Source organism: Amphiprion ocellaris, chromosome 23 (assembly GCF_022539595.1).
Source record: "Amphiprion ocellaris isolate individual 3 ecotype Okinawa chromosome 23, ASM2253959v1, whole genome shotgun sequence".
NCBI lineage: Eukaryota > Metazoa > Chordata > Actinopteri > Pomacentridae > Amphiprion > Amphiprion ocellaris.
This window is the reverse complement of record NC_072788.1, coordinates 9588030-9613247: the sequence shown is the minus strand read 5'-3', so window position 1 is coordinate 9613247 and position 25218 is coordinate 9588030. Positions and strand designations below refer to the sequence as shown.

Sequence of the window (25218 nt, the reverse complement as noted above, 5' to 3'; positions counted from 1 at the left end):
AATCACCACACAGTCGACATGAAAGAAGACTGAGTGCTTGCTCAGCACCAATTGAGGAGATGTGGCTTTCCTCCGGCTTCCCTTTTGGGCATTTTTTTATGAGAAACAGTCAAAACGTTACACCATCATTGTTTTGTTGTTTCAATGATAAAGCAAATTATGTTTAGAAAAAAATTAAATCAATGAACACTGATCACCATAACACTTTTAAATGCAAGTTAAATGAGCATTGTAGTATTGACGTTTAAAAAGCTTTGTAAAAAAACAACTCCTGTCTGAGTGCCCTGCAGTAACTTAAGGAGACTAGATGGTTCTCTGTGCATCATGCTGCAGCCACCTAGCTAACACGCAGATGTTCAGTAAGTGAGGAGTTTAGCCTGTGTCCAGTTGTGGCATCATACAGCCTCAGGGAAAAGGCTGAATGCTAAACAATTCTATTTTCAGATTAAAACATTTTGCAAATATCAAGTCTGGAGTCACTGCCAATCTTGTATTTGGTCTATTTACCAGGTATCTTAGTTTAGCTTACTCCCATGCTAACATCTGATACTTATTTCTAAGCAAAAAGTAATGTTCAGACTAATGAAAACATCATTTACTTTGATGGGATTTGGTCAGATGCTGAACAAATTGAAATTTTGACCCAGTGACGGCAATCAATGAAAAGCCGCAGGATCATCACAGCTACTATAATTTATGCTGAAGGTAACATGAAGACATTACACTTTCTAATCCATCCAGTATTTTCAGTAAAAATCACAAATCTCAGCCTCAGACTTGGTGGTTATTAGAAATCATGAACATTTCTGAAAATGTGTGCATCGACAGCAGTAGATGTTGAAACATTTCACTTTTGGCTACTAAAAGTCACCAAAGTCATCAGGATTCCTTCTCTGTGGATCACTAATGCTTGCACAAAATATCACAGCAATCCCTCCGGCAGTTGAGATATTTCAGTCTGGACATACAAGGTGGATTTACTCAAACTAACATCCCTGGAAACATGCCATTATTGTGGATAAAGTGACAAACATGATTTACAGTAACAAATCTCATAAGACACCAATTTCCCTAAATGATTTATGAACAGGCCAAATTGTACAGCCAATATATCTGTATTTTAGAGTATTAAATTTTGGGTATAAATGTCCATTTTTGACTGTAAATATAATTTACCTTTTTTTCTTGAAGATTTAACCTACAAAGGACTGAGTACAGCAATCATAATGCCAAAATCATTTGTCACCGGAACTCAACAGCATCAATCCTCAGTTGTTCCATTTAATCACATTTAATCAATCACTTCCGCGATCACTTTTAATCTTCTTTTTTTAAAGTCGCCCACTTTATTTCGCAGTTGGATTGTGTCCATTGACAGTCGAGCGTCGTATCATTTATTGTCTGGTTTACAGCAAACACAGAGGTTGATGTTCTTTTCAGGGGGGTTTACTCTTCTCTCTGAGCTGGACGGCTCCTGGTTAAGGAATCAATTTGACTGGACAGCCTTACAAATTGCATAAAGAGACAAAGTTGTCCTTGGAGTGCGCCTCAATTGATTGATGGCTCAACACACTTGCACCGTAAATCCTCCCGACAGAACGGAGACAAATCAGTCGCCTGCTTCTGCTCCCCACCCTCCTGCACTATTTACCTACCTCCCATATCTTTCCTCATGCTGCCACTTGGCACACAAGACGCTATAGGATTCAAATTTATTCAAAACAAAGTCAAATTTTCTTCTAGCCTTTATGTTTTGACACAAATTGTACAAAGTGAGTTGGCGACACACAAATATGCTTATCAGACACTTTATATGTAAATTTGCAGAGTGAGAATTGAATGACAGCGAGTTTATGTTGTGAAGCTCTTACAAAATTAAAAAGCCATCTTATGTGTAGAATAGATGGAGCTGAATCAAACAGTCTTTTTTTAAAAAATCAGCTCCGTCACCATCCCGCACGATATCAGCATCTTGTGATGTGAAAAACAAGGCATCGGCAAGCACCCGTTTTAAAGCCTAAAGTTAACAGCACTTGGGAGATAACACAACTTCTCACAGGGTTTGTTGCTGTGCTAAGAAAATGGCAGTGTTCCCTTGGGGAGGCCACACCACTGTTTGTTTCTAGTGGGGAAAAAAACACTACAGGCGTCTTTCTAAAGCATCCCCGCTAATCAGAAGTGATCCGTTCACATGTGCTACCCACTTTCCCTCGGGAACAGCGCTAAAAAAAAGAAAGAAAAAAAAAGAGGAAGTGCAGGCTAGTCACAGATGCAAGAGAACAATGTTAGAAATAAACACAGAGAGGATAAAGGGGTGGAAACATTACTGGGACTGGGTACTGAACTGGGGGGAAAAAACTGTACACAATCCATCTTAAATTGCTGCTCGTGCACATGATGATTAGAATGTAAAAGATGGCCTGAATTAGAAATGAAAAGTAGCGGGGAAAAAAATGATTAAACTGTTTCTAAGCACACAAGAGGGCAGAGTGGGCAAACATTCCGCCTGCCTAATGAACACACAACAACCGGATGATACTATGGCGCCTGGGGCTTGTGTGATTAAGTGGGTGGGTAAGAGACAGTACAGCCGTTAGTTCATGTTGGTGCAAGCAGGTAAAACTCTAAGCAAAGTCATCTGCTCAGGATACAGTTGAACGCTACGACTTCCCGTATTGTTGCTAAACAGAGCGAAGGATTAGGAGAGAGTTAAAATCTAAACTGAACACACTAGGAGGGAATATTAGATTCCTTCAGTTGTATGCATGTTAGTGTCCTCCCCATTTTCATGCTGTAATGGATAGGTATAAATAATTAAGCAGCCTGTTGCCCTGAATAGCTGGAGAGCAAGAGAGAAGAGGGAGGACAGGAAAATTAACAGCGATCAGCCCCGCTTGCGGCATTTTAAAGTACCACAACATTGTCATAATTGGGTCCTCTCTCCAGGATTCACCAGGAATTTCTTCTACTAGGACAAAAGCCTTCGACACACTCCCTCTCCTCCTCGTAATTAAAGCACAGCCTTCGCCGCTTTAAACGAAAATGCAGTGTGCACCATATTCTCTGTCTCTTTAATGAGAGTGATAAATGCTATGCTAGCTTTGGCTATTTATAAATTTTATGGCACAAATTGTGGCATAAAGGGCACGAGTCAGATGAATGACAGACGAAGGACAGCTGCGGCATCATTCCTCCATTAAACGCTGCAAATGACCAACTGTGGCCCGAGCAGTTAATTAGCCAGAGAGGGTCTAATCACAGTTTTGGAGCTGTGGTCCTCCCCAGGTAACACACTAATAGGAGAAGCTTGTGGAGAAGAGGAAACAAGCTAACTATTGGCTTTGGGCTTCTTATAAGAAAGGCATTGACTGCTTTGACATGTGTGTAGGAAAAAAACATAAGATAACTTGTGAATGTAGCTGAATTTGGTCAATTTTAATATATTTTTAATTAATGAAGTTGTTTTATTTGAGGCAGTAGTTCCCCGTCTGATGGTCGGAACCCCCAGTGGGTTGAAAGAAAAATCATGGGAGACACAAGATGATTAAAAGTGGCCTGTGGAGTTTTTTCTCTTTTTTTGCAAACAAAGTTCTGTTTACAATTAGTATTTGTCACAAAACACATTGGGTACATCCTCAAAGCCTGGAGGCATGGAGAGCTCTTCCTCCCTAAAAAATCATATTTTATACTGTAAATTGTGCATTGTTTACCTCCATATTTGTTTAGCAGCTTCTTTTTCCTCGCCTCTGCTTGCAGACTGCAGTGCTTACAGTGTGAAACCCACAGCAAGCACTTTGCTTACATGCAGGCAAGAGTGCCCTTGTGCACCTGCATAAGATATAAACAAAATGAGAACATACTTGCACAAAAAAAGTGCTACTAGTGGTCAAAAACTATATGGTGGACCTTCAACATGATGGTAAAGGAGGGAAAGCACTACTGCAACACAAAATGTTTATTTCTTCTGAGTTTCTCAATTTTTTAATTGTCAACGAATAGCAATCTTATGTCCTCAAATCCAAACTTACTTTTCCTATATTTTGACTGGCAATGGACAATATATGCAGATATCTGCATATATTGTCCATTGCCATATATCATTTTACACATACTGATATATGCACATATTCTTTCCACCTAATTCCAAAGAACATCAAGTTGAGGATTAATTGATCATCTGTCTTTAATAATTGGAACGATTGAAATATATTAACCAATAAGGCAGAAGATAAAGGACATGCATGTAAGAAAACATAGCATAGATTAGCTGTAGTAAAATCTAAAATCATTTTCTGATGCTGTTCGACAAATGGCTTTAATTAACCACTACTAGTCAACTGGGATGACGCCCTAATGTCAAACATTTATTTTTATGTACTATTTCAAACAAAAAAGGAAACTTTAAGCGTCAAATGCCAATATTTCATTCTAAAGCCTTTATCAGCTGATGCTCATCATGGTGATATCATGCATCCATGCTGACATGTTTGAACAAAAAGAAAAGAAATATATTAAATCCTTGCACAGATACTTTGACTAAAAGAGAAAGGAAGATGCCACAGCAGGACTCTTACAAGTGACTAACCCAGCCTGAAGATGTCAATTCTTCATTATTTTTAAAGTATGACTCAGCTGTGAAAAAACAAGACAGAGTTTAGTTTGAAGTGCTTTGCTACTGGAAATAATTTGAGGCCTTCCATTTTGTGGTGAACTCTGTATAGTTTGTCAAAATGTTATCAGTGCCGTGAGGAAGAGCGACAGGGGTCAAGTCCACTCAGCAGTGTGTTCAAGAACAAATATAGAGTGAAATTCTTTGCTGCACTGCACTACTTCTAAACTGCTCACAGATTTCAGACAAAATATAACCTGCGATAAAGGGTGTGAGGTCAGCATTACTTGGCTATAAAGAGTCATAACGCACGAGCTGGGAATCACTGGTAAAAGTGTGATCTAAAGTGAGTCTGATTGGAATCAGCACACAAGCATAGTGAGGCAGTTGCGTCTGGAAGTCAACAGAGGACAGAAGCGAGCACATGTCCTCTGTTAGTTCAAGACAATAGTGGAAGTGCTCACACTGAGGCAAACATTCACTGAGATAAGACACACAAATGCCTGAATCGCACTGAAGTTAACCAGGAAAGCTTCTGTATACATATCAAGTAGGTCCCCCCCCAAAAATAAGATCCAGCCAGTCCCTGTTACGTAATTCACCAAACAAACCGCCAGCCAGCACAACCCACAGAGGAGAAAGTGTTAGAGAGCGAGGAAGAGACAGAAGGAATGCAGGAAAAGGCAAAAATAAATGAAAGTCAAGTTGTCCTGACTGATGATGTGATGCTGTAAACAGGGAAGATTTTTTTCTAACAATTAAAGAGTGGGGGAATATTGATTTCCAATGGTGCTCTCAAGTGACTTGCTGGCTGTCACAATGAGGCCCGGGGTAAGGTGACCATGTCTCTGCTCAACGTGATAAACCTCGCATGTCATCAGGTATGGAGGACGCCGTGTCCCCCTCCCAACCCCACCCTCAGTGCATCGCAGACTGCCGCTGCAGCATTTATCCATGATGGGGATGTGGAATTACGGGTTGTTTCATTTAGTAATGAAGTCACAGAGGAGTTGGTGAGTGCAGCCGGAGCTTACGGTGCAAGTGTGCAAAAATTAAGAGCTTTTGAGGACAAACACTTAAAAGTTCAGGTGCTTAAAAACACACAAATGTCTGCTCTCTGGGCGACATGATTTCTGTCCAGCAAGGTGTTGTCAAGCAACTCAGTGTACAGTTTTACAGGCATCATGGGAAGTGGCGGCAGCCTAGATGAGAGGTCAACTCCAGTCTTACTCCGGTGATAAACAACCATAAATCAGTAGACGAGCTGTCACTCGAGTAGATCCATCATGGGCCAACCCACAGCGCCGAACACATACGCAGACACGCACACAAATGCTCGAAACACGACAGGGAAAACAGAAAAAAGGCCCATGCAGATTGATTGGCTCCTTTAAATGAGTGGCAGTGGGGTTATGTTGATCGATTCCATGGATAATTGACTGATTCTAGCGTTGTTAGAAGTGGAGTAACGACTGCATGTCAACGTTGAGATGTGACACAGCCTGCAGGCACCTTAAGTTATAGACAGGGCTAGGAAACGGAGAGGAATTTGATAACATGCAAAGGAAGCTGGCCTTAGTGTTTGCTCTCGTCTGATAGTCTTGGACTGTGTTAAAAGGATTGAACAGGCAGACTGAGGCAAGATGTCATAACAAAGTACTTGCTGAAAGCACTTACTGTATATAGGATTAGTTTTTTTTATATAGTATAACCACTTATATAGGATTTAAGTTAGTGAAAAAGACTTTTTGATTGCTGAAATCCACAAAATGGAAATACTATTCACAGTAAATGAGCTAATTTGCACTGAATTTAAGTATTGAGTTGTGGCTACAGTGCAGGTTGCATATAAATATCCTCTTTTAATGTCACTCTGAGAAAAAGTTGATTGGAATTTTTATGGTTGAGAATTCTGCCAAATGGATGGGCTTCTCATCTAATATTCCTACACACCTCCGCCAGCAAGTCGCCATGCTCTTAAGTCTAGACCAATCAATGAATGAACTCGTTACTGAGGCATTAAAGGCAAAGCCATGGAGGAGTAGTAGTCCATATCTGGAAACCTTCCCACTGTGTGACACAGCAATTCACAGCTGTTCAGAAGTGCCTGTTGGCCCCAGGAAAAAAAATGATTAAAAAATTAAGGACAGGGAAAGGCAGAGAAGTGCAAACTACATATTCAAAGCTACGAGTCTTCTACAGCAGATTTATGAGGAGACACACGACAGGAAAAGGTCCAGAAAATGCCAAATCACTTTTGAGTAAAGGACCCCTCCCCTATGGTAAGACTCAGCCAGCTTTATTATGCCAAGAGGTGGCCACTGAGTGGAGGAAAGGACACTGATGCATAGAATGCAAAGCGACTTTTAATTATTCTTGGGAAAAGAGCACAAGCCCTTGGCTTGTTTACCACTTTACCGGAAACAGCTTATGATTGCTTTGTAATTATCTCCTTGATAGTGTAAAATTTACCCCCCACCCCCTTTCTGTCCACTCCTTTCCATAGAACACCATGCAAAAGTGATCAAGCATTCATCATTTAGCCCAAATGTTTTAACTTTTACTTGGGGGAGGTGGAGGGAGGGCTAATAGATTATGGGTAATGAAGCAGCTCGAGCAGTAACACAAATAGGACTTGTTGTGAAAGACACAGGCTAAAGCACGCCTGTGCTGTGATAATCAGTCTCTCTTTTGTCTCATGATAAGCTGAGAGCCTAACCTTCACCCAAAGAGCACATCATTTCCCCTCTGTGAGACTTAATGAGACATTAGCCATACTAACAAATGGTGGACGAGAAAGTGAAAGTGACTTTCCAGGTAGAGGCCGTTTGCCTGACCATAATCAGTCCCCAAGTGCGGCTAAAGAATGGAAACAACTCCGAGTCTCTGTCTCAACAGCTTGCTGTGGCTTTTATGACGGGCCTCCCAGGGCCCATCGAATGGCATGTAATGTCTTAATATCCCTCAAATAGAACAGGTAATCTGCTTTTGTTGTCAGCTAGTCTGCTGTGATACAGACAATGCAGTTTGTTCATTTTAGCTCGTGGTGTGTGTAGCGTAAGGTGTAGCACTGCGCTCAGAAAACAATTACCTGCCAGACTGGACACGTATGTGAAATAAACATCCACATACCCAACACAGCACTGCTATCACTTACCGTGAAAAAAATGGAATCTGTAATGCTTTTAACCCATCCTTTAACTCACTTCATATCCATATGGCGTTAATGAAACACTGAGTCATACATTAAAGTCGAGGCTTTTGTGCAGCGCAGAGTGGTTTGGAGATATGGGACTAAAGACACAGCAGTGGATGGATAAAGAAAGGAAGTGACGAGCCAGTGTGAGAAGGGGCCTCGTTCCCCCGCCGGGCCTCCCAGCTCAATTAGCTCAGCTCATCCCAGCTTTCTGCTGATGGGAAAGGAAAAAAATCTGCAACACCACTGTACCATACAGTCCAGGGAGTCTAGCCTGTTAGTGAGTGAATGAGTGCGTCAGTGTGCACATTATGTGTCTGTTAACGCCTCACATGCAGATTTTGCATTTGTGCATCTGAGAGTGCGTGTGTAGGTCGTCTCGTCTTCCACTGGAGTCCCACAGTGCTCTCTGTATCCAACACCTGAACCAATTAGGCGACACTCGCATAAAAAAAATAAATAAAAAAAATTCCCTGAAGCCACTTACAGTAATGTCATAAACAGTCATGCAAAACTTGTAAGTTTATCTGGATTCACTTATTGAGATAAAAAAAGATGAACTGGAGGGAAACCAAGACCAAAAAGTCAGAGTTATGGATTATAAAACTCCTGCCAGAGACTAGAAAGGTTATATTCCAACACTTTTCTGCCAACATCTCAAGGCTGGAACAGAAACTTTCATGTTTAAATTTTGAACTGTCAGTCAGCGCTAAAAGTCTCAACAGCAGAAAAAAAAACATTTGACTAAAACTTTTCTTTACTCCTGTGGCAAGCAAATATTAAGTTGTACATTTTAGCACACAGTGGTGTCCAGTGTTGTCCAAAGTAGAAAGGTAGTGTAGGTGGTCTGCATGTGAGATGGAGCACATAAATCATTTAGATGGCTCCTGGACATGCTTTCAGGACATCCTAAAAGAAAAAGAACAGGCCAAGGTCTGAAGAAGACAGTTCATGGCTATATGACAGTGTTTGGAGGCAGGGGGTGGGACCTTTTCCGAAACGTGATGCACATGCTTGTCTCAAAGGCAAAGTGAGATGGAAAAGAGCACTCAGTGTTGGGGGAGTAAAAAAAGTGACTGAAAATGCTTGGCCAGCACATCTCAAGGCCAAGATCTATTTAATCATGGAATAAGGACAGTTCAAAAAAAAAAAAAAAAAAGATAATATTCCTGCATAAAACTCACCTCACTTGGTGACCCAGAGACACTTTATGACACACAATGCATTTACCTGACAACACAAACTCATCTCATCCGCTGCTGTAACTCTTCCCAAAAAATTAATACACCTCAGTTCGCCTTAAAAAAAAAATCTTGCAGAGAAATGCTGCAGTGCGCCAAGTAACTAGCTAAACAAACAAAGTAAATACACTGATAATGCCGGCGATAACACCCGAGGCGAAATGAAAGGATGAAGGTCAGTAATTGGGAGAAGGTGGGGAGGTAGAAGCGTGGCGTGGTTTGTTTTTTTTCCCCCTCCTGGCAGGGGTCCATCTGAGCGCGTGCAGCAGGCTCTGGGGCGGTGTAGGAGCACGTCTGTGCAGAGGTTAAGAAAAGCAATTAATCGGCAGCAGAGATAATCAAAGGAACCTCCCCCTCCAGACACCTTGGTGGGGGAGCGGGAGAAGAGAAAGGGAGGGAAATGGAGAGACAGACAGAGAGGGAAGATGGGAAAATACTTGTTTACAGGTGCTGCTGGTGCGATCAAAAGCACAGGGGTTCAGCTCTGCCACCGGGGCCCTCCGTTTCAGGTGGAATTGATAACACTTCAGATGTACAATTCAATGTTTGTGAGAGTACTTTTACCTCCCGGTGAGAAGGCAAGGATTTTTCACAGTCTAAGCTGTATTTCCTTTCATCTCAGATTTTGCAAGGTATCAACAGATTGTCAATGGTGAGGAAGACATTTTCCCACACATAATCAAAGAATGTAGTGTGGTGTGCCGGCGCTCCCCCTGCTAAGACGTTGATTCAGACAGCACGGCGCGAAGAAGGCTACAAAACAAGATTAATATCTCAGCAAACTAATATTGTGATTGCATTAATTTAGCTGTGAAACAAGCGCCTCACAGAGACTAAAAACTACAACAAAGAGCATCAAACTAAAGTTTTTTCCCTCCTCAACTAACCAATAAACAATAAGTATTCAGCAATGGTAGAGAAAAAAAATAAACGGCTTTGGGTCCTGCAAATCATTAGATATTCTGCATGACAGATTTTAGAGTTCCATGAGGAATCAAAGCTTGTTGCTCCCTCTGGTGGTTCACAGTTCCCTTTGGAATTGAAATCAAGAGTGCTGAGGGGAGATTTATGCTTAATAAGTGGCCACTAAACCTGCTTTGGTGTGTCTTCTCCACTTTGTGCGCTGTCAAATCTTTAGAAATGACCATGAAGACACAGATCTCACTTGGGCATTACAGTGTCAGCATATAATATCGTGTTGCAGTGGAGCTGCAGTTAAAAAACTCCACCGTTCAGCCCTGCTAAGCAACAACAATCCATCAAAAAAAAAAAAAAATCACTCAATTCGAAACCTAAATCTTTATTTTCAACATACATTTCTATTCCTGTCCATGTTTTGTCTGTGTACATATTACAAAAAGCTGCTTATCTGCACCCATGTAAACATTCAAACAATAGAAAGCTCCATAACAAGCACCAAAATATACCTACGTGATTAATTTATAGTATGTAAACATCTTGCAGCAAAAACTCTGGCAGACGGTTAGCAGGTCAGCAGTGAGTAAGTGGCGGCACTTTCACAAAGTCTTGATTAGATAATTATCCATCCATATCTTGGCAATATGTTGCAAGGGAACAACGCGCTTCTCATTACACTGCTGACAGGCCCTGCATCTGTGGGTTGCTATCAAAAGCAAGGTGCTCAGCAGGCACACACTTGTTGATTAAAAGGCAAAAAAAAAGGAGATGTGCCAACGTGGAAATTAGATATACTCCTCTGGGGGTAGTTGTAAGAGGTGGGAGTACTTTTAGGTACAAGGAGCAGATCATGGACTGAAACCATGACAAACAGTAAGTGAGTTCCTGGAATCTAGAACGAGTAATAAGGCTTTTTAAGGTACTTCCCTGATTTTAACCATTTTGCGGCTGTTAGTGCCATCTTGCATTTGTCAGAAACAAGGCATCTCTGTCTAACAGACAGAATATATTTGTTGAAGCACCACATTTAATTGAAATTTTAAGGCATTACACATTATAGTTGATAAATAATATTAAATATTTTTTTTTTTATATATATATATATATATATATATATATATATATATACACATACATACATAAGTACTACGTACATGTTAATTCCCTATTTTAATTTAGTGAATACTTAAATTTTGTCACTTAAGGATATTTTCTTGCTATATATATATGCACTTTTGATTTAGAAAAAATGTTTTAATTGCAAGATTTTTACTTGTGTTTTAATGGGAGGATTCACTGTAAACTGTTGAAACAAACACTGCTAGACTGAGATGTTAACTGATTTTCAGGTTGATCAATTATTGGATCGATATTCAGCATTTTTTTTACATTATCTGTATGATTTTTGTTATTATTTTAAACTATATTTATCCTGATAGCATTTCAAAACCACACAGCCTCCAAGTAGAAAACTTGTCATCTCAATTTTGACACAAAACCTTTTCATTTATTTTCCTGCAAATGCATATGACTTCTAATATATCCAAATCTGCTATCGATCTTCTTGATTACCAATACTTAATATCAATAGTGATAAAATTAGACACACAATGAAGTCCCAACACCAATAAACAAAATGCATTGAGGTTCCCTGGACAAGTATAAGTACCCCAACTAACTAGTGACAGTCACAAGTGAAACAGTAACTCTTCTGAGGCCAGTGGCGTCTCCTAAGTTTACATAAAGTGACTGAGATCTGCACCCAAATCTAATATGCTCCTCCTGTTTTCATGTTCCACCTCTCCAACATGAAATTCAGCTTGGTAGTTTTTGCATAATTCTGCTCAAAGACAAACAAACAGCACTTCAAACATTCCTCCTAGATCCCAATGCAGAGTTGCAGTGACAAGACACAAAGTGTTCATATGAATGGGGAACGTTAAAAGCAGCTGACAGTGATGGCAGTCGTATACGAAGCCGATTTTCCAATCCACTGCTCCCCTGTCTGCAACTAACACTTATTTTCATTGCTAATTATTTGTCTGATCTATAAAACAGCAGACACTTTTTAACAATTCCAATCAAGGTGAACCCAATAATGTTCAGTGTATAATGACAGTAAACAGAGAAAACTAGCAAGTCTTCACAATAGAGACACTGGAAATCTTGCCTTTTTTTCCACTGACTAATGGATTGACTGTTAATTTCAGCTCTAAATGAGAACTCAAACCCAAGAATCGCTCAGGCATCCTGAAGCAAGACAGTTGGGAGGGAGGTGACAAAGAGAACAAACTTCCAACAAAGTCTTTTAACATCCCTGTGAACACTACAAACATAAAATTCTTATTTTCTCCTCCTGCCAATGAAGTTGGAGTACATTATTCTCCCTTTCTGCTGTGTCTGTAAACTCTCAAACTCCCAAAAATAACATCCATCCATCCATCCTCTATACACCGCTCAATCCTCATTAGGGTTGCTGGAGTCTATCCCAGCTGACTTGGAGCGAAGGCAGGGGACACCTGGACAGGTCACCAGTCTGTCGCACGGCAACATATACAGACAAACAATCACACTCGCAGTCACACCTACAGGCAATTCAGAATAATCAATTACCCTCAGCATGTTTTTGGAGAGAAACCATGCATGCACAGGGAAAACATGCAAACTCCATGCAGAAAGATCCCGGGAAGGCCGGGACGCAAACCGAGGATCTTCTAGCTGCAAGGAGAAAGTGCTAACCACTACGCCACCGTGCAGCCCCCCCAAAAAAAGCAACCATATTTAAATGTTTTTATCCTTTTCTTGCTATAAAGTGTGCCTTCACGAAAGCCGTTCAGGCTACTGACTCATTACACAGATGAAGACGTGACTCACATGGATCAAATACTGTACATAAGAGTGCACACAAAGGAGCTTTCATTTAACCAAGCCACTGAGTGAGTAGTAATGTAACTTGAGCCTTGCTGTGATGAAACATGCTGTAGGCAGAAGCAGACACATAAAAAAAAAAAGAAACGCATTAGTTCTAACTGCTTCTGAGAGCACACTGTGTTACCTGCAGCTTTTTCTTTTTCTTGAATGATAGACTTCACCCTTTTTGAGCCGGATGGCCAAGTGCCGGCTTTTTTTTTTGGGTGGGTGGGGGGGGGGGGGGGGGGGGGGGGGGTCGAGACAAACTGAATTCATTGCTTTTGAAGAGCGACGGAGGCGTCGGGCAGGGAGTGAAGCCTAGAACTCTGAAAAGACATGCACAAAATGTGTGATGAAACTTTCAGCACCACGGATAGCAGCCCTTCAACAAGCCCGATGAGGGCGGAAGAAGAAAGCGAGTGAGAGGCAATAAGTTCATTTGACTGCATCTTCAGCCATGTCTTAACAGCGCACACGTAAACACTCGTGTGCACACGCTCCCGCAGCATTTCCACTGTTTTTTCCCCCTCGTCTCTGTGTCTTAGTCTGAATAATGCAGGGCCTTTACTCCGGCGCTCAAGCATGAGTGGATAATCTGGCCACAAGGACAGGCTGTGTCAACATTTCCCTTTGCTTCCTTATTTATTTATTTATTTACCCACCCGCCGTAGGACTCGAGGAGGGCGAGAGAGGATATGTGCATGGCTAACAACATGCTGGCCGAGCACATGACCTGCTTCCAGAGAGGTTTCCTTTTTGGAGGATTTTTTAGGCATAAGTGCACCGACTGAACCCAACTGAAAACTTCAAACATTTTCAAAACTACTCATACAAACACAAGGCTGCGAGAAACTAATCAATTATGATTTTAAGTGTATGTTTTCTCTACTTCCCCCTCTATTTCTCCATTGCGGGTCCTCAGGGCTCAAATGTATGTTTTCACAGAAATGTTTGACTATGTAGGGAAAACAAGACTATGGTGAAATACTTTTAATGAAAAATGCTCAATTTACAGCTACATGCAAATAAGAAAAGCAGCAAATTCTCACTTTTGAATAAACCAGAGTGCCCCCATGTTAAAATTCTGTCGATTACTTCATCAATTCACTGACTAAAATAAGCCCAAATCTGGAACCAGAACATGAAAAACTTGCGTTCTTTATTTTTGGAAGGTTTCACTATTTAGGGAAAACACGACTCTGGTGAAGTACTTTTACTGAAAGATTTACAGTAATATAAAAATAGGAAAAGCAGCAAATAGTCACATTTGAGAAGCCACAATGCCCCATTGTTAATTACTGAGGATTAGTTCATCAATTAACAGACTAATTGGTTCTAGAGACCAGAATTATATGAAACAAGGCTCAAATCTTGAACCAAAACATTAAAAGTTGCATTAACTTCAAGATGAATATATTTTAAAACCTTCTGTGTACAAGTTGAACCCAAAAGAAGGATGCAAATGCAGTGAAAAAGCTTCATTGTGGACTTGAGTAAAGTTTGGGCTGATACACTTTGCAGCAGAAACTGTTGGGCTTTTTTTTTTTTTAAATCACCAATTACAGTGACTTTGCAATTCTGAGTCATGTGTTGGGTGCCTTTTGTTTCCTGCGACTGAATAACTGTTACAATACGACTCTCAGCGCAGCCAATCAGCAGCTTTAAAGAGCCTAATCCTCTTTAATTTGTGATTACTTGTAATTCAAAATGGTAGCCCACTAAACCACAGGAGATTGATTGTTTAAATGTCCTCCTCCGCTGTATTGCGAACCTGGATGCTGATAACAGAGAAATAAATATCCTCTATATATATCCTGAGCTCTCATGGTGGCATTCAAGTAAATTACCATAAAAATCACTGTACAAACATTTTGGCATCAATCATTGAGCATAAATTGCTAAATAGCTGGGAGCCCTCTTAGCATTCACACAGAGCGATTTCATTGGCATTCTTGTGGCGAGATGACTTTAGCCGCACACAAATTAGAATGTGAGAATTAAGAGGGATTTCATACGGCAACCATAAGTGTATTTTAAAGGCAGAACTGATTAAGCTGGAAGTAGAGAGAGGAATTAGGTAATTATCTCCAAACAGACACCCAGTGCTGCTGTTGTGAGAGGCCTGCAGGATCAAAGTGTTTGGCATCACCAGCAAAAAAAACAAAAACAAAAAACAAAACAGATTTTCAGCTTCTTACCTGGCAACCCAGAGATACAATCTCTATGTGGATGGACGTAACACTTCTCTGCTTTTAGTTACTTCAAAGGAATGCAAAGTTTGTGTTTACCTCAGATTTATTGATTAAGATGACTCACTGTGTTTGCTATTTATCGTTGATTTCAAATGACAGGAGCCCTCAAGTACATATTTATAAGTTTGTGAAGTCACTTGAAACACACCTGAGAACTTGTTTTATCACTGAAACCCTCAAAAATTGGCAGTTGGGGGGTGATTTTCCGTGTTAATTTTATGAAGTGTGTCGTGTCCTACCTGCTCGTAGCAAGTCTCCCAGGTGAGGTTCAGGAGGCAGGAGGAGAACAGCTCATCTTCGGTCCTGCCATAACCGTCCATGGTGCGCCAGCCGTGTCTGGTGGAGGAGTCGGCGGGAGTGTTCGCAGACGGAGGTTCGGTCTTTTGTTCCCACGTCGAGTGTCTCTGTCTTCCTTCCTTCCTTCCTTTCCTCCGTGTCTTTCTTTCCGTCTCTCCTTCCCGTCTTCCGTCTCTCTCTCCGCCCCGCTCGCGTCTCCGTCCGTCCGGCGCCGTTGAAGCTATCAAACGAACAGCGGCGGCGGTTCTGGCTGCTGCCTCCCCGGTCACGTGGCCGTCCTCTCTTCCCCCCTCCCAAAAAAATACAGCGTTCGCTTCTCAAAGTGGGGTCCGCGGACAAGGTAAGGGTCAAAGAGAACAATATATTCAGGTGTGAGGGGGAGCTGTCTGTCCTAATTCAACACCTGCGTCGATCCTCGTGAGCGAAATGAGGCTAATTAAATTCACCTGCTTTAGCTCCGGAAGTCATTAGCATTTCTCAGCTCACCTGTGTTACGCTGAACAGGTCAAATGCTATGGATTCAGTTGATTATATGACATGTCAGACTTAACGTATTTGTTATTTGGAATTCAAAACTAACTTATGTGAAGTATTTTAAGATTTTATTTGTTTATTTGTATTTTCACCCTCAAATAAACATCTAATTCAGGAAGCCATTTTGAGCATCTAGCATTTCCAAAAGTAGAACTCCGACCATTCTGGCCTGTCAACATCGCAAAAAACTGGAACATGTTTGCCATTCAGATGTCGGAAGCCTCAAAAGTTGGTGAAATGTCAACTAAGCATTGCATTTTTAGTGGAAAATATGGATATATCCACATAAATATACACTTAGAAGAACTTTCTGGGGCCCAATGGAGCTTGCGAGTAGTGCTAAACTTCTGCTAATTAGTTTACCATTAGTTGCAAATATGTCAATTTATATTTGCCCAAAATAGTTTGTCACTCTACATGGTATTGTCTGGATGTTGTAAAGACTGTTGTTAGATGTTGTTACATATCTGTTGTCCTTCAACACCTGTTTCAGTCCTCGTGAGCTAAATGAGGCTAATTAAATTCACCTGCTTCAGCTGCAGTTTAGTGGGAATATATGTATATGTACTTGAAGGAACTTTCTGGGGCTCCAATGGAGTTAGCAAGTAGTGCTAAAGTTCTGCTAACAAGTTTACCATTAGTAGCAAATGTCAGTTTTTATTTGCCTGAAATAGTTCAAAAGCTATGGATTCAGTAGCATTTTAAGTTTGCTTATTTATTATTTGGGGCCTTAAACTAACTTCTGCCAAATGTGTTGGCAGAATTTTGAGAAAGAACATCTGGAACTTTTTTTTTGTATTTTCTTCCTCAAATAAACATCTTTTTTGGGAATCTATTTTGAGCATCTATTATCTCCAAAAGTAGAACTCTCACCATTCTGGGATGTCAACATTGCAAAAAACTGGAACATGGTTTGCCAAACAGATGTTGGAAGCCTGAAAAGCTGGTGAAATGTCTACTAAGCATTGCATTTTTTTGCAGTGGATGTGTGTGTGTTATGTATGTGTGTATGTATGTATGTATATATACACATATATATTATGTATATATGTATATATTATATGTATGTATGTAGCCTTTAGTTGTAAACATCCTGGTTTATGTTGCCCTAAGTAGCATTTCACTGTATAGAACTAACTTCTGGTAAATATGTTACCTGAGTTTGAGAATTTCATATGTTTTCACACCTGAGTATTTTTACCCTCAAATGAACGTCTTACCAGGGAAGCCATTTTAAGCATCTAGTATCTCCAAAAGTAGAACTCTCACCAGTGTGGCATGTCAACACAGCAAAAAACTAGAACATGGTTTGCCATACTGATGTCAGAGGCCTCAAAAGTTGGTGAAATATCAACTAAAGACTATAATTTTAGTGGGAAATATGAATAAATTCACATATATACACTTCAGGGAACTTTCTGGGGCGCCAAAGCAGTTTGCAAGGAGTACTAAACTTTGGGTAACAAGTTTGCCATTAGTTGCAATCATGTCAGTTTATGTTTGCCCTGAGAAGTATTTCACTGAACAAAGGCCTTTACTACGAAGCAACTTTAGTGGGTTAGTGAGGTATGTTGAGCTTAAAGCCAGAGTTTTCAGTTTCACTAAGGTGGCTGTCTTTTTACCTGACGAGATCTCCATGGTAACTGATGCTGCAGAGCTAACCTGATAGGGAGCAGGTTATGTCGAGAGTTTCAGATTTAAATCAGCTGAAGGAAGCGTCTGCCTTTAAACAAAGCGTTTCCTATCAATTCCTTATGAGTGATATGGATCTCAGCTGAGGGAATATGCTTTATTTGTTGAACAAACATGTTCAACTGTATGTTACTAAAACTGCTGAATGAATGCAGCTACAGTCTTGCACGAAGTCATAGTTAAGTATGTCATCTAAAATATCACAAAAATGTCATAGTTTAGTATGTGGCCCAAAATGTGGAAAAAACGTCATAGTTTAGTATGTCGTCCAACAAATGTAAAAAGGGTGCCCAAGTAGCTCAACTGGTTGAGAGGGAAGCTCATGAACAGGACTGTATCAGAGATTTACTGCAGGTCTTACCTGTCGTCTTCTCTTCTTCTCTCCTCTACTGAATAAAACCAACAAGAGGGCCCAAAAACAACTCTCTGAGTGCTTTTCTAGTTATATTTTTGCGTTTGGTCCTGATTTGTTGTCAGGTCCACTTACACTGCTGGTACTGCAGCTGATAGAACAGAGTTTAGAAAATTGATTATTCCACTTGTGTTTTTTACAGAGAATATTAAATCAGTAGCATTAATTTCACTTTGACTTGGCCACAAATCAAAGTGATATCCTGCATTATGGAATAGTTTCAGACCTAAATGCACAATATCATGTTTAAGTATATGGAGTTTAAAATTTAATCTCTCTCTACTCTAAGCTGTCCATTAGAAATAAGCAGCTGCATTGATCAATAAAATAAATATATTAACACACGTTTATCATTTTTCTGCCAGCATTCCTGTCTTGCATCATTTCCAGTCACAGCGCTTTTTTACCATCTTATTTTATTTGTCATTTTATTTCTCATTGCTCTCCATCATAGCAACCTGTTGACTGAAGCAGCTGACCAAAGACTGTATTTTTAGTAAATATAGATATATATAGTGACAGGAACTTTCTGGGACCCCAGTGCATTTTTGCCATTAATGCTTAACTTTTGCTGTGGCCCCAATACCAACCTCGTTGAAGATGTTGCTGTTTTTTTCCATCTTGAAGGCCCTCTGCTGGAGCCATTCAATCATTTGAACCTGCTGGAAACAATTTTTGTGTCCTAACCAATTTTCATGGCTGTGGGAGTTTTATTTCAGGAGATATTGAACCCTTAAAAGTAGATAACCTCTGGCAATGTTGCTGCCAATTTGCAGCAAGGTCCTATTTTCATTTAGAAATTAGATTTGTGGAAAACCTGGGGAGAAATCTTGGTTAGGTTTGTGGAAAACTTATGGCCAGTTTGCAGCAAGCTGCTGATTTACCATAAGTACTTGCCTGAAACCTTAAATTTTGGTGAGAACTTTACTTTTTTTTTTATACTTCAGCACCACTGACTCTTGGCTTCTCTTGGATTTTATCCTTTTAAGTAGAATAATAATAATAACTCTGCTTTTGGCAGACCAGCAGACTAAAATCTCAGAATATCACGTTTGTACACACACACACCAAACAAACAAAAAACATGTGTGATCAACCAAATGGACAGCAACACACAACACACTCAGGTGGGAAATTATAAATGATTTTATCGTATCAAAGAATCAACTTTAAATCCCTGCAGGTCTTGGTGAAGGGTGCATACCTTCAGAAATTTGGAGCTTCGACTTGATTTGACTTAACTAAAGACATGCCAAAAAAGTCTGTAGCAAAAAAACAGGGGCCACACATTCTGATCAAAATATGTAACTAAAGTTGTCTGTCATGTGTTTGTTAAAGACAGAATGTTCTCAGTCTAACCAGTTTGAAACTGTAAAAGAAGATCTGCATACTGAACTGAGTATTTAAAGTCTCACAAACCCATGGTGCACCCACACAGGTGTTTGATTATACCGTGTATCTTCTCAGGACTGGAAACTGTGCCTGACTGACATCTCTGTCGCTCTCCTGTTAGTTTTGCTGTTCCTGCTACTGTGGTGCAACTTCCACCTTCATCATTTGTACTTTTTGTTCACAGAGACTGCTGACAACGCATAATTCCCAGTGCAGCTCAGCCGAGCTTCACCCTTGGCAGAGGTCTAATCGTTTGGAATAAGTGAAAACAACTGCACAGGTAAGCTGTGACTTTACTGAAATCTTAAGGCCTGTAGTTCTTGCTAAAGCTTTCTGTCACCTCTGGAAACACAACTCTTATTACCTCGAAGCATTTGTACCTCATTGTCTTCTCGCTGCACTTTCTTCCATCATTTGACAGGTACAAAATATAACACAGCCCACCGCACCACACAGACATGTAGCCAGAAGCTAATTTGGTTCTTCACAAAATCACGTGTCACTGATACATTAAAAACTGACGATCGGTTAAACTAATTCTCATTTCGTGGGAAATATTGGCCAGTATTTTAATCAAGACTTCAACTGCACATGATATACTTTTTGAAAAATACAAAATGAACATGTTTAATGGAAAGCTGAGAGCAAGTTTAGCAGGGCTAGTTGTAAAAAGCTTCATACAGCACACCTCAAGATTTATTAACTCACTCAATTTATACTGTCTGACTAAGTTTTGGCATAAAATCACCTTTATGCTGTAATTTCATTACACTTCCTTGCACTTGAAAATAGTCTTATGCAGCTATGCAAATCCTTCCGGGTCGGATCACAAGTCTTCATCTTTTACAATGAGTCTCCATAGACCTATAGAGTACATCTACAGTGTGCAATGAGGGGCCAGTGAGAGTCCTTGTACGTAAAACTACAAAACCATTACATTATAGATACTTCATTTGCAATGATGTGGTTCATGCATGGCTGAGATTAGTGCAGGCTGATCAATTTAAATATTTAAATATGAAAATCCAATACAGTTTTTTACAGATGAGTTAAAAAAATACATTATGTTGTGTTTTTTACAACATTTCAACCTTCAAAAAAGTAGTTTTTGATTGCATTTTAATGTTTTACCAGGCGTACAGACTGACATGCAAGTTTGGATGGACTAAAATGAAAAAACTGCCAAAACAAAGCCAAATTATCCTCATACAGTTTTTGACAAAAACCACTAGTTTAAGTATTGCATGTCAACCATCAGAATAATTGTAAAGCATTGAAGCAAACATTTTTCCCCTCAGAACAAAACCAGCGTTGTACTACAGAATTTGTGCGTGCAGCCATGCTGAGCACAGAAAATCCTTCATTTTCTGCAAACGGAACAAGGAAAGGAGCGCTGCTAACAGGGCTCATTTGGAGAGCTGTCTTTTAGCACACTATTTATCATGACATGAGACCTGTGCAGTTAGACGTGCCTTTTGTGCATCAGTTTTTTGTTTTTTTTTCTTTGCTGGCTTCCTTGTTTGATCAGATGTGTTTGCCACGCATGATCTGCACCCGTTTGAAGTGTGGTCAATTGGCACAGTGCTGTATACTCTCTTTTCCTGCAGAAGTTGTCAAGAATTCAGTGCAGCAGTTAGTGTAAGAAAGACAGAGGATGTTTGCTATAGTGACCCAGTCTACACATTTCATCTAGCTCACTCTCATGGGGCTTACTAGCAATAAATCATGATAAAATACATTACGTCCCTGTGCATTTGAGTAGCCAGAACATTTATTTAGCAAGATTTTGATCTTTCAGTGACAATTATAGTGATTATTATGCTTTATATAGAAATTATATGCATGATCAGGGGGTAAAATGCGGTAAACCAACACAGTACCTTGAAAGCCTACAGGCCCTGATCTGTAGGTAAAGAAAAAGAATGATGCAAGCAAAATGAAGAGTGGCTTGTTCTTTAGCCTTATCTGTCACCATCAACCATAATCTGTCCGTTGCTGTAGATTAATTTAAAGATTATGGAGCGCTATACATTTGCACGGTGCCGGGGACTGCCTCGGCACAAGAGAAATCGCAAATTGTATCCGGCTTCTCTCTGAATACACAGCACAGCTCAGCTTGTTCCTATACTTGCGTTCTGTATCTGTGTTCTTTCTCCAACTTGTTTCCTTCTTCTGCCCAGTGACACATGAAAACTTTTCACTGAATCAAATCAACAGCTTGAGATAATTCAGTGTGACAATGTAACAATTGTGTTAGTGTGATCTTATGTGGGGGTACTTCTATCATTCGCACATATCTCATGAAGGCTGCGGCAGTGAAATTGGGTGAAGGGTCAGGACAGCTACCAATACAGCAGCGTTGTGGGGCGAAATAAATTGGGTCAGATCAAATATTGTTTCCCCTCCTGCCCACAGGTAGTGGCTGCACATTTCTGCACAGGTGCCTTCAGTAGTTGCGTGATTCATTTCAAACTGGCAGCCCATTTTAAACATGCAGTCTACATGCCACGTCTCCCCTACATAACCAATCTATCAAGTCTAACCCGGCGGTACGTGCATATACTCCCATATCACAGAGGAGGCTGGAAAGCAACTGTCATAGATGGCATGATTGAATTGTTCCCTTGCACTGTCACCAGAGGGGCTATTACTTCAAATTAGCATACAAATTCAAACCAGGACAGATGGATTTGTCACATTCCAGTCGCCATCTTCCTGGAAGATTGGCTGTGCTTGTGCTGCGCGATGGAGATAAGACACCTGTCTTGGTGCTGGTGGGGTAAGGACCGGCATGGGATGGGAGGAGGACTGGGTGGGTGGATGGATTTCCTGAAACGCTGAGGTGTTCTGCAATAAACTTCCCTACCCACGGTCTCAAATGATGATGAGGCACCATCCAGGACTCTGTGGGTGGTGGGAGATTGAGCTGTAGCGAGCTGGTGATTCACACTGTTTGGAAACACACTGAACAATACCTGTCTGGTATTTGTTTGTGTTTGCTACTTTTGGTGAGTTACTGTCAAAAAGCCACATAAAATGTCCCCTAACATCAGCACAGAGTGTAGGTATGGATATGTACCAGCTGTGGGGTAACACATACAGTATATTTTTGTGTGGCTCAGCTCTGCCCGCCCTTGACCTCGAATAACTTCACAGCATTTAATGGCTAAACAAAAGGTAAACCGAAAAACCTCATTCCAATTGTGTCCAAATTAATAATACCCGGCCAAGGATTCGTATGTATGAACATGCAGCGGCAGACAGACGTGATTAAGCACAAGAAGTAAGACCGGACACTCTCACGTGACACTAACAAAATACAACTTGGAGACATAGTGATTTTCATTTGTAATTATGGCAGCATGAATCAATGGGAAGTATTGAGCATGAAAAACTGTTCTTACCTCAGGATCAATTCCATATAATTTCCAGATCAGCTCAAACTAATGGGTTTTCTATTGGCTTCACTTCGGAGAGAGACTAATCTCTCTGGCACCATTTTGTGGTTCTGTGTATGTTCCCAAGCAAAAGGCCATCCACTTAAAAACTCGTCTCCCAACAGTCCAAAAAATATTGAAGCTCGCATGCTAATTTCCTGACTTAGCATATTACACAATCTGCAGGCTTAATTTAAAACTCCCTTAGCAGGTCTAGTATCTCTGCCTGCCTACATCCAGACACTACGGAGATTGTGAAAATGCTTACTGGTTCATTTCTGCCTCTATCCTTAGTTCAATGTTATGTATATTCCCTTACAATTGATGTAAAGTTGAGATGCAGAACAGAGGAAAGCATGGTTATGATAATAGAGTCTACTGTGCACCTGCAGAAAAAAAAGAAATTTGGATTAGAAGCAGTTAAATAAATTGCTTTTTAAAAGCTGATGTAGCAGAGCTATGAGAGCGAAATGCATGGGAACTGCATTTGTCATTGTACCCAGACAATCATTGCGATAATAGATTGCTTGAGTAATCAGTTCTCAAGCAAGAATGTGAGGCGCCTGCATTACCCACAATGCAACGTGAACACTGAGAGTTCAGTCTGAGATTTAGGCTTTTCTTTGTCAGATTTGTAGCCTTCAACTCCGCCAGATGTTGACTGAAGTTGCATCACTTGAGAAATTTTGTCAGACTTCACGCATGCCTCAATTTACTGAATTTATCAATAATGAAAATAATAATTAGCTGTTGCCTGAGTAACCTATCTTGGAACTTAGAAGACTCTTAAATGCACTGAAACGGGAAGAGAAACTAATCACAACTGTACTTCTGCTGTTTAAAAGATAGATTTAGCCAGTTAACATTTTTAAATATATTTGCATGTGCCAGATTTACAACACTTCTCACTCCCACTGCCCCCTTTCCAAAATATTAATCTATTGGCGCGTATCACAGAGAATATTCAATCAATGACAGTAATTTGACTTTGATTGAGATCAAAACTACACTGATTTCGAGGTATCCTTCATTATGGGGCATTGTTAGACCTAAATGCACCACAGGAACATGTTAAAATAAAGTTTAGGAGCTCAAATGTGCAGCTGTCATGTTAATAATAAGCTGCTGCATTGAGAAAGCCTGCATAAATACATCAACTTACACAATTAAGTTTTCTACCAGCGTTCCTCTCTTGCACCACTTGCAGTAACAGCAGTTTATCATTATAATTGTTGTATCATTCATAGCTGTCCATTGTAACAACCTGTTCTTGAGTGAAGTAGGGGGCACACCATTGGCTGAACAATAGTCACATGACGTGTCAAACACCCCCTTTTACAGGAGTATGTAGAAATTCTGGTAACAAAGAAAGTTAATAATGACTGTCTTGATACTCATTATCTTTGATTGAAGACTTACACAAAGAAAGCCTTGGCATTAAGATATTCACTGAATTTGAGAAAAACTGTAGTGAAGCAGAATTGCTGAGTCAGAAAGAGATTGGTGAAAAAAATTGCAAAGCATATTTAGTTAAATCCTGAAACACCGAGACCCCAATTTGTAATTCAGGTTCCTGTTAAAATTTGTGCCTCCGAGTTAAATTCCAGGGTCATGTCACTTTCTGAGATTTAACAAAACTCAACCAGAGCTACTGAAGACAAAAAAAAAAAGCTATTCACAGGCAAGAACACCTTTAAGAAGCTAAATGCTACTACTGCTGTATGCTCCAGCTGTGGAAGCAGAGTGATAAATGGTTGGACCAGACCACAAGGTTTCTCAGGACCTCTTCTCACTTCTTCCTGTAGTTCAAACTCTTCATGGAATTGAATGAAGCTGCAAACCAACAGAATGAGATGCGACAGCTTCCCAAGAAAGCCTGCCAGAGCTCATCCAACTCTTTGTTTTTGAAGAATAATAATAAGGTTGTTTTTGAATGCTGCACTTAATCAGGCAACATTTTTATAATTGTAAAACTGCATAAATACAATATTATTCAAGTTATTTTCTGAGATCGCTGCAGTGCTTCGAATTCATGCTTCCCCCCCAACTGCAAACTTTACCTTCCGCATTAGAAAGGCGCTGCCACAAAGCAGTGCAGCCAGAACAGGCTCCGGCACAGCAGGGATTTCACACTGATCTTGTTCCGAAACATTTGTAATTAACATTCCCCCTCACTCCAACTGTTTCTGAAGCTATCAATATCCCAGTAAGAAGATTTAACTTCCCTGAAGAGCCAGGAAACGAGCTGGATTTGGCAGGTCAAGGCGCGACTGCTCGGCGTGCGTGTGCATGTTAGGGTTAAGTGAGAAGTTTATGTACAGATTATCC

General features: G+C 40.3%; 1 protein-coding gene across 5 annotated transcripts in view; it reads right to left on the bottom strand.

Annotated features, from left to right (window-relative positions):
* Positions 1-15692, bottom strand: part of ppargc1a (peroxisome proliferator-activated receptor gamma, coactivator 1 alpha) — a 269994-nt gene extending 254302 nt beyond the window's left edge. For 4 of the 5 annotated variants that reach the window (XM_035951672.2, XM_035951675.2, XM_035951673.2 and 1 more), the window contains exon 1: positions 15366-15692. In XM_035951672.2, coding sequence (XP_035807565.2) covers positions 15366-15446 — 81 coding nt within the window. In that variant the 5' untranslated portion in view covers positions 15447-15692. The remainder of the gene's footprint in view (positions 1-15365) is intronic. The other variant, XM_035951674.2, reaches the window with a different exon arrangement.
* Positions 15693-25218: the final 9526 nt, after the last annotated feature.